General features: G+C 45.4%; 1 protein-coding gene and 1 pseudogene across 2 annotated transcripts in view; both read right to left on the bottom strand.

Moving 5' to 3' along the window:
• EFCAB7 (EF-hand calcium binding domain 7) overlaps window positions 1–7,319 on the bottom strand; it is a 30,075-nt gene extending 22,756 nt beyond the window's left edge. The window contains exons 1-3 of the mRNA XM_078615258.1: window positions 7,154–7,319; window positions 1,743–1,974; window positions 710–921 (exon numbers count right to left, since the gene is read on the bottom strand). Of these exons, the coding sequence (XP_078471384.1) occupies window positions 710–921; window positions 1,743–1,962 (432 nt within the window). The 5' untranslated portion in view covers window positions 1,963–1,974; window positions 7,154–7,319. The remainder of the gene's footprint in view (window positions 1–709; window positions 922–1,742; window positions 1,975–7,153) is intronic.
• Window positions 7,320–10,579: 3,260 nt separating this feature from the next.
• Window positions 10,580–18,821, bottom strand: LOC144733372 (cysteinyl leukotriene receptor 1-like; annotated as a pseudogene). The gene is made up of 2 exons (XR_013588347.1): window positions 15,382–18,821; window positions 10,580–13,755 (listed from the first exon to the last, which is right to left on the bottom strand). The product of XR_013588347.1 is annotated as a cysteinyl leukotriene receptor 1-like (transcript).
• Window positions 18,822–18,829: the final 8 nt, after the last annotated feature.

Below are 18,829 nucleotides of genomic sequence, written 5' to 3'. Positions count from 1 at the left end.
ATTACTCTCCCCAAATATGCTTTAAAACATCTATTTCATAGCCCAGTAAAGATAGAATTGGCCAACATCCCAATGCAGGACTCTCCTGAAAACAATATTTCGAACTTAATAATATTAAATGTGTCATATTGGGACTGCCAATTTACGTAAGTACATTTCTTTTAACGTTTTTATGCCAAAACTATAAACTAAACACGAAACATAAACAAACATGGGTGGCTGGATATACTACTTATGTCAGTGCACTGCACTGGCAATGCAACATTCTGGGTTCCAATACAAATACAGCAGAACTCCTCTAACCATGCTACAATTATCCAAAAATCTTGTTTTTCATGCCCTAAATCAATCCGTGAACACTCCTCATATGCAGATATTGATTTTAGTAAAATTAGAAATGGCGTTACCAGTTCAAAAATAATGCCCTCTAGAACCTGTTTAGAGTGTCAAAAAATATTCCAGCAATGGATCAATATCGTTTGTCGGCTGTTTTGAAGTGGCTGGCCTAGGCTTCCTGGCCCTGGTTTTCAAGGCCGCCAGGGCGGTAAGATGTTAACTATCTTGCCTGGGATACAGGAGGTCATGGGTTCGATCCTGACCCTGACGGCTGTATATTTGGAGTTTGCATGTTCCCTCTGTGGTCGCGTGGATTTTTCTCCAGGCCATCTGGTTTTTCCCTCCACGGTGACTTTCGGTGAGCACCACTAACCGTGGTGAGCACCCGCCGGAGTTCGTCGCGCGTGAGGAAGCCGTCGCTGTTGCGGTCGATCTTGCGAAAAGCAGCGAGCAGCTCCTCACGAGCCACGGGCCTCTCCTGCCGTGCCACCTCGCACACGTCCTCAAAGTCCAGCGCCGACATCGACACCGGGAAGTATTGTTCCAGCGCACGGCGGGACGGGCTCCTCCCGGCATGCTGCAGAACTGAGAGAGCGGGTACCGGTGAAGGCTGAAGGCAGCAAAGGGGCCCAGGTGCACAGTACAACTCTGTGCACCAACCCTCCGATTAGCACGGTTAGCAATGTACGGTGCGAAAGAAGTTCAACATGCATATATAGATACATACAACCCTGTTTTCAAAGAGCTTACAGGTCTGTGCCACCAGATGAATGTGGGCCCAATTGATGTGTTGACGAACGTTCCTTATCAAACTATTTTTTGATCTGGGCTGTTTCGTCAACAAGTCCAATCTATGAGGTGGCCGGGTGACTCAAGAGATCGGAGCGCTGCTCTGGAACCGCTGGGATCCTGGGGCTTGAATCCAGATTTGCCTGTGATTAAACCGGATTCTCAAGTATAGCGAGTGACATGGTATCAGCCTGGTCGCCACTGACTGCACAAAAAACCCCTCACATTTGATTTATTCTAGTGCTTAATTTGGTTAAAATCCAGCTCTGATAATTAAAAACATCAGTTGGGTTGCCACCCAACGAACATTGCTCTCAATGGGTTGATGAGTGGGAAAGTGCTGCCCTCCACTGTGTAGAACAGAGATCACGGGAAGCAATCTCAGAGGTAGTTTTGTGATATCCCCTTCCGTGGGCCATTCTCAAACATAAAGGGTTGCACTGCTTAGCAAAGAGATACGAACGGACGATGCGTCTCATGATACGACACCAATAGCACAACCGGGATAAAATTGGAGGAAAATATGAAAAAAAGTATATTACAACAAATCTGTGACTCTATATGCATGAACAAAGAGCTGATAGGTCTCCTGTAACAACAGATAATTGGAAACGCACCTTGACAAAGCTGCTGACGAGTGGTTATCTTCTCCAGCGTGCTCTTGCACACCATCAGGTAGGCGGCTCTACACTGCCGGTAGAACTCCTCCTCTCCTGCCCTTCCATTCAGTTCTGACTTTTCGCCAACATCTGACCTATCGATGACTTCTGACCTTTTGACAATGGCATCTGACTTGCGGCTTGAAATGGAAGCCACGCTGTTCTTTCGACTGCCCATGGCTAACGTTCACTGCGAAGTAAACAACAAAAACGCAATGGAAAGTCAACTTATTCAGTCCGTCTACTGTCAAGCCAAGTGACGTTTAATTTTGATTATATCAAATTAATACTCAAACATAAACATATACAATGAGAAAAAAAACCATGTACCAATTATCTCCCTGGTAAATGAGCAATGGAGTAATGGTTATTCTCCATTGGCAAGGCTTGGGCAGTGGTGGAAATTTCAATTTCATAATGAAGGAGCCAAATGAACTCATAGGAGACTGGCATTGTTTTGATGTTATCAAGCAGTGGATGAAAGCCAGTCAATTCATGACTGTAATTTGAAATCACAACCTTTTGACTTGAGTCAAGTGCTCCAACTACATTATCACCAGGCCAGATGTATACAGGCCAAAGTCCTTTACCTATGAAAACCTGACTTAAACTCTTAAAATACATTTTTATACGTTTAGGCTATTTGGTAAATGTTTTCGTGAGTTGTTTTGTGAAGAGAACCAGAGTAATTGATGCAGCTAAGCCTCTGCAAGACTTGTCCCTCTTTTTCTGGAGGGTCCTGTCCAGGGCCGGATTAAGGTTCTTGTAGGTCCTCAGCATTTCTGTTTCGTAGGCCTTCAGTGATAACGTTCGACAGTTGGCACTGCTGCTGCCCATGTTACTACCGCCGCTGTCACTTGCTTGTTTTACGCGTACTTCGTCCAGCCGCCGGATAGATGTCGTTACTGATACGTTCATTATTTAGTCTGTACCCTAATTCGATGGGAGCGTGCTGTGTGCCGCAGATAAGCAGATTTAAATTGAAATTAGTGAGAGAAAAAAAACAAGTTAGGCCTGAAAATATTACAAGCGAAAGTGTCTTTAACAATTTTTTACTATGATTATCATATCGGATGACACAGCTTTAAAAGGATGCCGTTCATTTCCATCGATAACAAATTCAATGTTCTGATAGGACGACCGCATGGTGAGCGCCATATTGCCTTACTTTCGTTTTAGCTTAAAGATTTGTTCGACTGTCATTTTAGGTGGAATATGCCTCACTCACGGATGAACGACTTATTGCAACTGCAAAGACATTGCAACGAGCAGCCAACAAATTACGTGCCAAAAATAATGAATGAGATTGTGCGAAAAACACCATTTGAAGATTTCGATTTAAAGCTTTCGTGACTGCAGGGATTCATCTTCTTGGTTCTTTCGGTAAAGTCACGTAGAAGGGAAGTAATACAATAATAAAAATAAAACATAATAAAATAATTCTCACGACGTTTCGGCCACAACGCAAGCAGCCGTCTTCAGGTGAAAACCAGGTCTGTCGAGGCGACAGCGTCTGATTGAAACAGAACCATGCTTGGAGCATATATTTAAGCTGGGTCTGAAGGGGGGGAAAGGGCGCCCTTTAAGCTGGGTAGGAAGGGGGGGAAAGGGCGCCCTTTCCCCCCCTTCCTACCCAGCTTAAATATATGCTCCAAGCATGGTGCTGTTTCATTCAGACGCTGTCGCCTCGACAGACCTGGTTTTCACCTGAAGACGGCTGCTTGCGTTGTGCCCGAAACGTCGTGAGAATTATTTTATTATGTTTTATTTTTATTATTTTATTACTTCCCTTCTACGTGACTTTACCGAAAAAACCAAGAAGACCATTTGAAGATGTTACTGCTAATTTTTTAAAGAAAAAATCTTGAAAAGTCAATCACAGGTGTTAATTTCTCTCACCTTATGAAAAAAACCGATTGACATGACTGGCTCTTTGTATAAACACGGTGTCTATCCTTGCTATATACATATATTTATTCAAGAACATATCTTGGTTAAATTTTTTATCATACAAACAAAAAAACATGGTAAAATTGTGTTTCGTAGGCGCTATTGGATAATACGGCCCTGGTCCTGTAGTCGGATGCTTTACCAACTGCATTTAGTATGTATGTACAACGTATGTTGAACTTCTTTCGCACCGTACGTAGCCAACCATGCTAATCGGAGGTGCGGGGGAAGGACAACATTTTAAAGATCGGTTTGCGTGTGGAGGAAAACATAATTCCCCAGAGCAAATAGATGCATGCAAGCTCAACGGTCTACACAGATTTGGTCACAAACTCACTTGCTGAACAAATATCTTTCAGTCGTAGTACACCCTCAACGTTTTGAGAGTTTACAAAACCACATGAATCGTCATCCCTTGCCTCGAAAGTGTCGAATTAGAGCCATGTGCAACTGTGCTGGACGCATGCCCATATGAGGCAATAAGTCATTCGCCAGAACAGAAAGTTCAATAAACATATTCTCTTGATTGACATCTACTCGCAACGGTCCTGCAGGCTGAAATAAGCACACAATGAAATACGGTACAGTACTGTACTGCATCCATGAGCCAACAACTCAGCCTGCCACAGCACTTGTAATACAGGCGAATAGTTCCAAAACGTCTGGCAAATACAGTACTCCAGATGAGATTTACTCACGACTGTATATGTGTCATATTACTTGAATGCCTATCACCACCATGCCACATGGCCAATTCCTACGGTTTAATCAACGACTGCTGATGGTCAACATGCATGAATAACGTGAATGACAAGAGAGCTGAAATATACATTCAGTAGGACTATATTAAAGTAAAATCTCTGTACAGCGTGCTACTGCAGTCCTCTCTAACTTTACTGCGGCTCTGATGGCACAAGCAGTCCAGAGCTAAATGTTTTTTATAGTGTGTGTTGATACATGGCTGCATGAGAGGTCCCGAAAGAGGCAAATATGTTTTTCTAACATGCCAAGTCCCACGCCCCTACCGTGAGAGGCACATCTTAAACCATCACATCCAAGACCGGATTAGTGCTCGTGGGGGGCTGCCTGTCGTATGTATCCGATGTATGCACTTTGACATTTACGACAATGGCTTTAAAGCCAGCAGTAAACGTTGCTGATGGAGTTGGGGCTCACTCATTCCTCCGTTGCCTCCCTGCCTTTTTAGTGTGTGGCACGCGTGTGTGTGATCCAGCCACTTCGTAGCGGGGTTGGTGATTCGTGCAGAGATTGAACCTTCGTGTTTGATACAACAGGAATGGCACTGATATTCCTGTAGGCACTATATCCAGTAGGTTTGGGCACCATAATTTTTTTGTGTTATCCCATCATTTGAATGAGATTGTTTTTTCCCCCCAAGAACTCCAATTTTATAAACACGAAAAAAGTTATTCGATCTGAATTGGCCAAAAATATCAATGCAGGAAACATACGCACGAGTACGACGGTTCAACAAAGTGTTACAAAAAAATACCTGTGAAATTCCATGGTTTTAGTCACTACCCAAATAATCAATGTGTCCGAAATATGTCACGGACAATTTTCATTTAATGACGATTTGTAACTTCTAACTAAAATAGCGGAATGAGAATTGACGTTGTGAACTTCTAGAACTCCATAAGAAGTGCATGGTGAAACATAACAAGTTGTTTTACCGATGTTAAAGGTCATAACAACATGTCATCGTCCGTACCACGCGGGCCTCGTTCCTTCTGGTTACAATCCGCCGTGACTCAACTCTCGTTACGACACAAATTACTCGTGCGCTGCGATGGAAAGTGACTCCTCGCAGATTAAACACATTCCTGCTGCGGAGGGAGCTGGTAGGAACGTTGGGTTGCTCGGTCAATGGCCAGGGTCAACGGCGGCGTGGTGTATTCCGCAAATATGCCCGACTGTGAGGGCGGGCACAAGCCGGCGTGAGTAGGTTAAACGTTGAGTTTTATAAGGGCACCACGGGGTGACCAGCCCCTCCCCACCCAGCCCCATCCCCTTCCACCCCCCACCCAGCCCCACCCCACCCAGCCCCTCCCCACCCAGCCCCACCCAGCCCCTCCCACCCCCACCCTCCCCACCCAGCCCCTCCCCACCCAGCCCCACCCCTCCCACCCCCCACCCAGCCCCACTCTCCCCACCCAGCCCCTCCCCTCCCCACCCAGCCCCACCCTACCCACCCAGCCCCTCCCTACACGTCGGACACAATAATCCCATGTGGGCTGGTGTAACCAGGAGGTTCCTACCAGTAAGACGTTTCTTATGCAAAATGTAAATACTGAGCCGTGTCACAAATTACATAACCTCAAAAGGTAAAAAATTGTCCTCGACAGTAGAATACATTCGGATATGAGCACGTCGACCTTATCAATAAGAGTGGAGAGACCATTTACTGGATGTATGTCTATCAAAATTAAGTCCGAATTGGCATCATGCTATGTATGACCATGTAACATCTTTACATGGTCATACATAGCAACTTTAAATTGTCCGAGATGTACGTCCGTAAACGTGTGGATTAGCCCTGTAATTATACAAAGACAAAGATGCCCCAGGTAGCCTTAACAGACTGTCAGGGCAAGTGCTGTTTGCAAGCAGCTATTAAGGCCGGCACTGTGGCACACGAGGGGGTGGGTGGCCAACACCACGCCCGGCCGCCTTTGTCTCCCCAGTGGCGATGTCGACCTAATTACACGGGAAAGTGGTGACCATCAAGCACATGAGCACCAACAGTTACGACTAAACATGTTAAACACTTTAAAGGGTTTAGACATAGCAAACCCTTTACTTGTATACTGTATGGTGAACTACCATGTACAGTTGCTTACAGCTGTATACAGTACTGTAGAGAGTATTGTAATAGTGTGTTGTGACCCTCACAATATAATTAAGGTTAATTTAAAACAAAAACGAACACGCAAAGAACACAAATGTCCGGGGTCGATTAATTGAGGGGTCACAAAACATCTGGACCACCACCCTGTACACAGGAACATATCGATATTGATAAATAATCAACACAAAAACACACCTTATTTTAAAAGCTTCAGATGCACAATCTTTGCAATCGTACGTTTGATTAGTTTGTATAATTATTAAACGATGGCGAATATCCGCTATGAACCTTTGTAAAACAAGTTCGATTACCGGCTAACGTTAGTGTTGGCCCCTCACCAACTCACACTGACCAGCGTAGTGAAGTATGGTGAAGAAAACCATCTCACATCGACCGACACGGAGTCTTTATCGAATAAGTGGACTGACGAAGTGTAAATGTAATGTTTTAATCACGTCAAGTATTTACACTTAACAACGCCTCGCTGTCTTGACGATTCTTTAAATTAATTACAGTATTTTAAAAAGCTATTATACAGAGCAAAGCGTACCTTGTAATAGAGAGCTTAATCGCTGACGTGTCCGTGTATTTATGTTTGAATACAACAAGAAGATGAAGAGTAACTTATTGTAACGCTAAAGGTTCCACGCTGCGAGCGGCAAACAGCTGCGACGTTTCCATGGCGACGGGGCGGCGCGGCCTAAGCAAACAGGCTCCACTGCACCTTTTACACCACGCTACACATTGTACACACTACTATTATGATTTTTAATCCTACAATTGTTGAAACCAATTAAATTGCAACTGACGATTTGTGATTGATGCACTTTACGCCGAACGTGCAAGGCCGCGTCTGCTAGTGGCTAAACAATTGACCCGGAAACACTTCACTTGTTTACAAATGTTGGCATATCTTCGGTTTTACTGAAACTAAATACGAAAGGGGTTCTCTAGTTTGTTTAAATAACGTTGTCATGACACTTTTCATGAGATGGACATTAAGTAATTCTCATATATCAATGGGGGGTTACCCCATGCATGGACATGGTGGTCCAGATGTCTTGTGACTCCCAATTCATTGACCCCGAACATATTTGTTCCTTTGCATCTTAATTTTATTATTTTATTATTTCCCTTCTACGTGATTTTACCGAAAGAACCAAGAATATGAATATCTTCATTTCTGTTTTAAATAAACATGACTTGAAACAAAATATGAAGTTTTAGAAAATTAAATGGGGGTCACAAGACATCCGGACCACCCTGTAAAATAATCATTGTCTCATGTTCAACATTCAATTACAGTATATTACTTATGGGGCCGTCCATAAATGACGTCACGCAATTCTGGACGATTTTTTACCCCCCCCCCCCCGCATTCGTCACACGGCGTCACAAAAGTCAGACGCCCCCTCAAATATGACGTCACAAAGCGCTGCCCCCCCCCAAATAAAACATGCTTCAAATCGCTTTAAACTATTGTCATTGTAGTGCGTATTTAATGTGCCGCTGCACTCTGATGTTGTAGGAGAAAATATTTATTAAAAAGTCTATTTAATTAAGTAGAACGTGTTGTCTATGCTTATTTAAAGTTGCGCATTTTGATGTGACGTCACATTTCTCCCACCCCTCGTCACACATCGTCACAAATGTCTGACCCCCCCCCCTCTAGGTGCGTGACGTCATTTATGGACGGCCCCTAAGATATTGGACTGACTTTTATAGACTTTGGCAAAAAAAGATCAAATATTACCCCCGCCTCAATTTTCAGTCCCAAATTTATATTATTTGTTTTTTTTCTAGTTAGAAGTATAGCCTGGAATATCAATGTGCCAAATTTCAGTTTTATAGCCTTCTAATACAAGTAAAAATCATATCAGTCAGTCACAGCCGTTTATATGAGACTGGATTGGATATTATTAGATACTGTACTAGCTTTTTTGCCCTTCCAAGGATGGGTGTATATTGCAGTCAATCTGAAATATTCAATAGAAAAAATTGTTCAGCTCATGATTATTAATGAGGGGGGGAGGTTGCCCCATGTGTAGTGACGTCACCCGCTAATGGTTATTGGGGAGGGGTGCGGCATGTGGAGTGACGTCACCCCCTCATGGTTATTGTAGAGGGGTGCGGCATGTCGAGTGACGTCACCCGTGCATGATTATTAATGAGGGAAGGGGTGCAGCATGTGGAGTGCGCGACCTTCTGGTGCGTTCGTGTAAATTTGCACGCGGGCATGATATTAATGAAGGGGGGGGGCTCTTTTGCAGTGACGTCACGCACGGACGTATCACTGTGCTGCGTATATGTATTTTTTACCGTTTCTGTCAAGAAACGTCATATTTGAAGCGACTTTGTGTAATAAATTATTCAATTAAGCTCGACCTTCCTCTGCTTTAGTGTAATAATCCACCCGTTCATGAATATTAATGAAGGGGATGGGCCTCATGTGGGGTGACGTCACGCTGGGGGCATCATGTGGAGTGACGTCACGCGGGGGCCTCATGTTGAGTGACGTCACACGCGGGACACATTCTTGGCTCATTATAGTAGTAATGTTCAATGTGCAAGTCTATTTATGGAAACATGTAAATGTTTGTGTTTACGTGCACACATCTTAATTCATACTGGTAGGAACCTCCTGGTTACACCAGCCCACAGGGGATTATTGTGTCCGTCCGTCGTGCAGGGAGGGGCTGGGTGGGGAGGGTGAGGAGGGTGGGGCTGAGTGGGGAGGGGAGGGTGGGGAGGGGCTGGGTGGGGAGGGGCTGGTCACCCCGTGGTGCCCTTACAGAGGTCGCAAACGGGTTTTGATTCCTTACCCGTACCCGGCCGCACCAGGGTCGCAAACGGGTACCCGTACGGCCGGGTACGGGTAGGGTACGGGTATCGGGTAGGGTACGGGTATCGGGTACCTGATTGCGACCTCTGGGATGAAGCCATGTTGCAGGCGCGGGTGGGTTGATTCTAGGAACTTGAATTGTGAGAAGAGACAAGACGTTGGGAAATGAGTGACAAACAGTTACTCACCAGTGACTCACGGCCTACCCGTACCCGGCCGCACCAGGGTCGCAAACGGGTACCCGTACCAGGCCGGGTACGGGTAGCCGGGTATCGGGTAGGGTACGGGTATCGGGTACCCGGTTGCGACCTCTGTGCCCTTATAAAACTCAACGTTTAACCTACTCACGCCGGCTTGTGCCCGCCCTCACAGTCGGGCATATTTGCGGAATACACCACGCCGCCGTTGACCCTGGCCATTGACCGAGGAACCCAACGTTCCTACCAGCTCCCTCCGCAGGAATGTGTTTAAATCATGTTTTTACCTTGTCACACCAATCTTGCAGCAGCTAAATGAGCCATGTTCAGAAACTGGCCCATGGCCCAAGAGTATAAGTTAGTTAATACTCTTGATCCCCGATGGGACACGAGGCCGCAATGAGTTCCCACTTCTTCCAGTCCTTGCCAACTTGTTTGAGCCTCACCCCAAGAGAGATTAATCGCTGCGACCAGCTCGTCCTTCACGATATTGAATATCTTCATTCCTCAGAGTTAAACTGTAGAGTATTTATTTTATCAGAATTTATTGAATAATTTAAAACAATAACATAGTTACCACAAATATGCGGGACAAGCATCCCAGTAAATATGGAATGTTGGGCCAACATTGGTCCAATGGTTTCAACTCCGTGCCAGCCTTGGCGCAATGTTGCATGTTTGCTGGGATTAACTTCAAGAAGGTAAAACAGTAACCTGGTTTACGTCGAGGGTGCGTTCCTAAAAGGTGCAACAACGAATATCGAAACGGCGTAAATCAAGGCGATTCATAGGGTAGGTGGAGGGGAAGGCTGAGAGGTGATAGTGAGAAACGTCGGACGATGCTGCCAATGATGCGTGGTTTGAGGCTATGTAAAATCGGGTAGTGGTATTAATCAAGTTACGACATATTAACGAAACGACATAAAAGGAGACGACGTACATCGGGGGTATTAATTTATTTCTTAACAATCCATGGGCATATTAATTAGATTTTCGGGACTTAAGTACAGACAGTGTTGCAAAAACAAACACATTACCTCTGTTAATGACACAACTGACAATTATGTATATGCACTAATGGCTTAATGCAGCATGATATAATTTATAAAATGTACATTCTTTTAAATCAAAAGACGAGAAAAAACTTTTGACAGGAACAGGATGGAATGCCTTTGGAAAACTCAAGAACGAAAAACAGTGTACCGACGTCCCCAGCGAAGAACATTTCCAATAGTAGTAGACTTACTGTATCAGCTATGACATGGATCACAAATATTTACACTGAAAAAAATTATATATTGTACTCTAATGTAAAAGTGCGTGATTGAAAATTGAGAAGTTATTGCTGAGAATATTTGAATGCACACATTATGGTAGAATGGAAATGCTTGAATTATCACCGCTCTAGAGTGCAGAACACCAATTGGCAATCGGCACAAAATGTGTAAAAGTTATGCAAGCAGCAGGCTTGTCATCGTTGTTGTGCGCACGAGAAAGAGAAGTGGACAAGGTGTGGGTGGCTTAGCACCCACGCCGTTTCGCAAGGGAAACTGAATTTGACACACGCAAAAGAGGACCTACAGTCTTATTGAAATCAAGAGGTTACCACAAATAGTGGCGCAAAAGAGATACGAAAAAGAGGGGAAGAACTTGGACCAAATTTAATGACATAACGGACAGAGTTGGCGCAATGTGATCGACAACAACGGCAGCAAAGGTGGTTGAAAACAGCGACAGGAGTGGATGGAATTGGCATCAAACAGCACGCGCGAAAATGCACCTGATGATAACGACTGTATTGGGCAGTGTTCTTCACTCATGTTCTGAGAGGGGGGGTGGGGGGCACTTTCGCAGATACGACATCAGGGTGAGGGCTGCCACACCGTCTGCAAGCGGTGTTTTCACACTGGTGTATTGTCGGGGAGACCGCACGTCAGGGGCCCCACTAAAGGCCACCAGTGGGCCGTAGGCCTTGCAATGAAGAACATTGCTGAACTTTGTATGATGGCAACTTGCAATGAACACTGGTATAGGCAGAATCACAAGACAGTATCATAATATTGAACAACGTTCGCGGTATACATGGAACGTTGTACAAACGCTGGGCCATCGTTGGTCCAGCGGGTTCAACCACATGGCAAAGTTGGCCCAGCGTTGCATATTTACTAGGTTGCTGTATTGCAGCCATTCGTATGCAAGTTGCCATCATACAAAGTCCAGCCATGGCCAGCTATCGACTGCATTTCAGTGTAATGCATGTTAAAGAATTACCCGAGAATTGATGTTAGACGCACATAGTGTCTGTCAGTTGAAGATATTTTATATAATGTATACAGAAAATGTTCAACTTTACCCATGTATAGACTGCATCTCGTAACATTATGACGATGTCAATGTTGAATTTCAAGCAAATTGCCTTCCCTCTTCTGAATGTTGTATTTCTCTGCTCCGTTTTTTTACCAACTTGCACTGTCCAGCTTGTTGAAATCAGATGATCTCCACAACCAGCAACAGTGTGGGGAGGCCATAATCCAGCAGTGCTTTGAAATATGACTGCACATTCTTATTTTAGTTTCAATGATGGTGAAGGAAAAGTTGATTGAGCAAGGTATTGCAGGGATGTAGACGCGACAGTGTTAAAATTACATGGTGGTTGGGAAACATAGGGGCCAAGATGACTCAAATGAGACAGCAAAGAAGACATAGGACTGTACATGAACAAGGAGTGTTGTAAACCACATTTGTAAGCAGATACAATTGAGATGATATGGATCCCATGCGTATGGTGCTGTGAGACAAAACGAAAAGATTTTAGACACGAATGAACATTCTTCGGATTGGGCCCTCACGATTGTATCCTAGTAATGCATCTTGCGTCGCAGGCAGTTCCTTCAAACATCCTCGGATGCCTTCATATCCATGGATTCCTCGGTCACAAAATCCTGTGCAGAGACGTCTGGCATGATTGCTGTAACATATTTTTGCGGTGGAGGCAGAATGACAGTTGCAGAACTGGCTATTGAGATATTCAGCAGGGTTGTGTTGCAAATGCTCGCGTTTGCTTTTTACTCGGAAGATGGGGACATACACCACGCGGCAGAGGAAACTACGAAAATGCTTGCTGCAGAAGAAGTAAACGACGGGATCGAAGCAGCCATTGGCCGTCGCCATGCAGACCGTCGCGACCACAGTCGGCTGCAAGGCTCTATACTTCTCACAGGCCACTGCGTCGGGAAACTCGGCCTGCAGTCCAGCGTACAAAGAGATGGAACGCACGACATGATATGGCAGGAACAGAGCCACGAAGAGAAACACCACGGTAATGCTGAGGGCCCAGATCCTTCTCTTGGTCCTCCACATCCTCCGTTTGGCACCACCGGTTCCCCTGCCCTGCATCAAATGCTTGAGCAGCGCTGCGTAGCAGAAAACAATGACGACCAGCGGGACGACGAAGCCAATCGCGAAAGAGATGTTGTTCATGATCCCTCTGTTGACGGTTTCTCTCGCGGGCTCCAAACAGCGCACACGGCCGTCGGACTCATAGGTGCCCGTGAGCACAATGGGAAGGCTGCACAGTGCAGTGAAGGTCCATATGGAGACGCACACCACCCTAGTCCAATTGCCATGGCCTCTCCACTGCTGCATGGGGCGCACCACAGCCAGGTAGCGGTTGACGCTGATGGCCGTCAGAAAGAAGATGCTGCCGTAGAGGTTCACGTAGAAGGTGTAAATCGTGAGCCGGCAAAGGGCATCGCCGAATGGCCAGTCGCTATTCCGCGAATAGTAGACGATTTGGAGCGGCAGCGTGAGGATGTAGAGGAGGTCGGCGCAGGCCAGGTTGATGCAGTAGCTCCTGGAGGAGTTGTTTTTCTTGTAGTGGCGGGTGAACACGTAGAGGGCAAGCGAGTGTGCGGGCAGCCCCAAAACGACGATGACGGCGTACACAGCCGTATAGACGTCGTGTTTGAAGGAGTCATGCAGCTGGCACAGGCTGGGTGGCACGGAGCTATTCGGTTCGTAGGGAAGGGTGGCCACAATTGTGTCAGCGGTTTGCAGATCCATTTCACAACGCGGATGGATTCGGAGTCTCGTGTGGCAGCGGTCTTTGCAATTCTCTCAGTATGGAAAGAAAGAAAACAAACAGAAAACTATTACTAAAATTATGGTCATTCATTGCATTATTCTTGCGCGATTTGAACATTACGTTTATAATGCTTAAATACATTCTATAATGCTGTCTGTTCTATAAGACGAGAGTTGCATTTCTGAAGAACACCGGGTTATGAAAAATTCCTGCTAGTAATTTATATATAACTAGCGGTAAGTGCCTGGCGTTGCTCGGGCGAAAAAGGCAGACACACACATGGACTTGCACACAGACATTGACCCACACACATAGAAACACATCGACTTAGACGCACACACATATATGGTTAAACCCAGGATGGATCGTTAGCAGGCCAGCCTAAATGTTTCTAACCGGCAAAGATGTTCCATTAGGGGGGTGCACGTTTCGCAAGCGTAGAGAAGGGAGGGAATTACCATGGCCGAGAAGACCTGGTGCTTCATGCGGAGCGAGAGACCAGGTAGCTTCCACAGCGTAACACAGCCGATGAAAAGATAATGGCGCTCGACTGATTTGGAGTGAGACCTCTGCTGTTAAACCGGAGCCGGTCATGAGCACACTGGCCAGGTATGGGAATCTCGGCAATCTCTCCACAACTGCCGCATCACCAATTGTGAGTTGTGGGGGTGGATTGTTCAATGGTACAAAATACCCAGGCAGGTGCTTAGTTTTGGTGGGGCTGATGGTAAGGCCCCACCTCTTAGTGGCAAGCTCCAGGTTCAGCAGCAGTGAGCAGCAATCATCAAAGCATCAGCATACATAACATGGTTAAGCAATAGAGAGCCATCCCTTGACCGCACCCGGGCATCGATCAGCCTCCCATTGTATCTGTAGCAGATGGGAATTCTTCCGGTAAAGGCATTGAAGGCTCGACGAACTATGTGGTCCAATGTGGAAGCCAGAGGACATCCCTGTTGCACCCCAAGGTGTAAAGGGAATGTCTCTGACTCACGGCCACGTAGTTAAGACGTGGGGCCGCTCACCATCATGAAGGTCCTTAAGGATGGTGATGAGTGGGTTCGGGACTCGGAAAGCACGAAGAGCAACCCAGAGGCCAGGCCTACTGATGGTATCTAGGCCTTGAGCAGGTCAATAAAGCACACGCATGGACTAACATGCACACATGGACCTACAGACACGCAAAGAAATGGAGTTACACTGACTAACATGGAGGCATGCACACACAGCGACTAACACACACGCACATGGACTGAGACACACACACACATATGGACTCACACAAACGCATTGACTTACACACACACACATCGAGTGACACACACATGTATAGACTTACATACACATATGGACTGACACACACATACACATGGACGTACATGGCCACATCACAGATTGGCAGACCGTCGCAGCGTCATAAAAGCGCAGCAAAAAAAGGGAAAATTTAGCAAGCTGAAAATAAAAAGTTTTGTGCACACAAACATTATAATTGTAATATCTCCCAACGTATTTGTTTAATAATAGTAAGCGAATCAACGTGAGTTCTTATCTGCACACAAACATTATTATAGTAATGTTTGTCAACTAAATGTGTTTAATAATAGAAACATTGGACTTGATTTGTTAGCGTAAGAAGCTTGGAAATTTGTACTTACCAAAGGCGTGTTGAGGCCTTGTGGCATGCGTAGCCCCCCTCCTGGCCTACATTGGCGAGGCGGCGGAGTTGGCACGTTGCCAGGCTAGGGGCTGGGCCGCTATCCCCCCCCCCAGCATCCCCCGCCCGTGCAAGAATAATGTTATGTAAGCAGTAAAATATAATTATCTATGGAGTCTGTAGTATAAACTGGACACATCGTGTTGGGGGGGAGGGGGGCGAAGAGGACGTGACACTGTGAAGAAATATCGGCAACGTTATGTGTGTATGTGTTGGCTTTAAACGCGTTAAAGGAAATGTCCCCGTGAGCTGGAGCGAAGGCGCATCACTTGGTAGGGTCCGCCCACCCCCCACGCAATTGGCATCAGCTGGTACGGTCGGTATCGCGCAATAAGTAAATCATTTATAATAGAAACGGCACAAATGTGTTAATTAAACTACTTTAAAGTTTAGGGATGGGAAAACGAAATAGCCTATTCCCACCGCGGGGCTTAGGGCATGCCGGCTGGCAAATTATTTCGGTCTTAAACCCGAGAGCCAAATTCCCCGAAACACAGTCGCGTTATATCCAATTCACATCAGCGGCACGTGATATCTGAACTGGTCCTGGGCTCCGCCACCTTCCCCGCCTGGCACTGACCAGCGTGGCGAAGTATGGTCAAATAGCCCATATGACTGAGAGGGCCTTGAGAGGCATTCATCCAGTAATGGATTGACAAAGGTCTGGCCGAACTGTAATATCCTTACGACACGTCTTTATGCATGTATGTTGAACTTCTTTCGCACCGTACGTTGCCAACCGTGGTAATCAAATCTGCAATTTCATCACGTACTGCCTTGTAAATAGCTCCACAGCACGAGGCTACCTGTTAATATGTAGCTTTATAGTTCGATGCGACGCAAGTTGAACGCTGCACTTGTCCACGCGTTGCTATAATCATGCCGTAGCATGCAATGCTTTGGCAGAACGCTCACGCACAAGTGCAGCCCTTTCGTCAAAGCACTGCTGGGTGATAAAGCCCCCAACAACGTACACCATGGACAGCTATGTGACCGCACTTCGGAGCACAGGTTCGTGTGGATTTGAGAAAGCCGAAGGGTTTGGGTGGGGGGTCATGCGTGTAGAGTACAACAATGGATTTTCTGCACCGCCCTCTGCTACCCAAAACGTAGCCTCGCAGCAGTAGCCTATAGCAACCTGTTCTGCACAGTGGTCACCTGTAAGCACTATCCAGACTCACAACCCTGCCAAGATTCTGAGAGCGGATGAGATTGGTCACATTCTGGGGCATTTATTGATAGGGTCAGGGTTCGTAGGCGTGTGGAGTAGTATGCTGGATGTAATTTACTATTCGAACTCCACCGTAGGCTATGTTCAGCTCCAGGATTAGATATCATCAGGGTTGCCGACTCCTTATCATGGGGGATTGCCAAACAAACCCCAAAGATTCACGAGACCAGAGGTCGGCAACCTTCTGCTTCAGAGCCGCATGCGGCTCTTTAAGCACTGCTTCGTGACGTTATTTAGTAAGGACCACCATCTCGTATTCACCACATGCATTGATAATATATTGATTTTTTGTGAAACAGATAGACGTTGTACAGCCATCAAAAACCATCACCAGACAATGTAGCGAGTATGAGAGTGTGTGAACCGATACAAGTTCCTCAATGCACACATGGCATCGCTTCTAAATACACGCTTGGCATCATGTCCTCAGCTCGGCTGCACCTCCTCCGATTAGCACGGTGGCTACGTACGGTGCGAAAGAAGTTCAACATACGTACATCTTGAAAGTCTGCGGAGGCGTTGACAGTATTTTGTCGCTGAAAACCCCCTCCCAAATTTTTTTTCTATATATCTAGCGCAGGGGTCTGCAACGATAAATAACAAAAATAACAATTTTTTTTCAAATTCGCAACAACAAAACCAAACCCCCAGCAAGAGCGACATGCGGCGACAGAGTCGCAGGTGCTTTTTCTGTAATATTTTGCACTTGTTTTTGGGATTTTCTGTTTGCACATAGTCACTTTAAGATGTTTTCTTGTTCATGTGTTTTGTTTGTTGCGGTTGCACCCGATTCAAGAGCCGAATGGCTCACAGGGCTATACCATACTCTTTGGTTATTTCGGTAAAGTCACGTAGGTGATTTTTTTTATTATAAAATGATTTAATTTAGTTATTTTCATTTTTATGTAATAAAATTTGTATTTTATTTTATTTTTATTATCTTTCTTATAATTTTTATTTTCACCTACGTGACTTTACCGAAAGAACCAAAGCGTATGGATCATTGCAGTCACGAAAACTTCAAATCTAGGGCTATACCAAATAAATGAAACTGAAAACTGAAAGGTTGCCGGCCCCTGGCCGAGCGCGACGAAACGCGCGTGATTGGCCACACCCGGCAGCAGCAGCACGAGGCATCTTGGTGTCGGTGAATCAGCCCAGCAAAGTCGATCGTTTATGCTATGCACAGCGCAATGAGAGCAGTACTTACCTTGTTTTCTCACGGGCAAATCATTCTTGGCAGCCTGTAGGTAAGAGGTTAATTGTGAGTTTGTTTCTCACACAGATCAAAAAGCAACTCTTGCTCAGCTCGGCGCGAAGTGAATGTGGAAAATTCGTCGTTTCTGCATTTTCCACCCACATTGACCTCCACACGCTTCCTTCCCGCTGTTAATCAGTGCCAAGTATGCGTGGCACCATGTGCTTTTTGGTTTAACGCAAGCGGTTCGTTTGCAACGTCCACTAGTTTTTATTTATAGTATTATGGTACTAGCGGGAAGTACCCGGCGTTGCCCGGGGGAAAAATATATTTTAAAAACGTCTCAAAAATTTAAAACATAACATGTATAAATGAAAAGAAAACTTAGATCATTACCTCATTAATTAAAAATTAAAGTAAAATTACGCTCACGCGCCAAGATTCGATTCTTTAATTCGCGTAAAGAAATCGAAGGTTGTAGATTTCTTTAGAATTGGCCTATTCCCGTTTAATCGATACCACAAACGCTCACCAGATATCGATTCTCGCCAGTGCTGTATGATGCGGGTTGACGCCACACACTTCATGCTCATTCCCCCCCCCCCCCCAAAATACAAAAGTCTATTTTTATACTTTTTGCATTGTGTACAGTCTGGAAGCTACCCACATGCCAAATTTAAACGTTTTTTGCACGTCGGGAAGTATGCTAAATATTTCGAACAGACATATTCACAAATTTCCATTTTATATGTATAGATTATAAAAAATCCCGAATGACATTCCGAATCTGTCACCATGAACACCATCTTCGTCGTCGTGTTATGAGACGAAAAAAGCCAATCTCCTTACAACACTCTCACAACGAGAAGCACAGCATACGGTGCGAAAGAAGTTCAACGTCATACATACATAGCAACTTCTCACAGTCTGCATAACATGGGCTTTGGTGCAACGAATGAA

Source organism: Lampetra planeri, chromosome 46 (genome assembly GCF_965212315.1).
Source record: "Lampetra planeri chromosome 46, kcLamPlan1.2.h2, whole genome shotgun sequence".
Lineage (NCBI taxonomy): Eukaryota > Metazoa > Chordata > Hyperoartia > Petromyzontiformes > Petromyzontidae > Lampetra > Lampetra planeri.
This window is presented reverse-complemented; position numbering and strand designations above follow the sequence as displayed.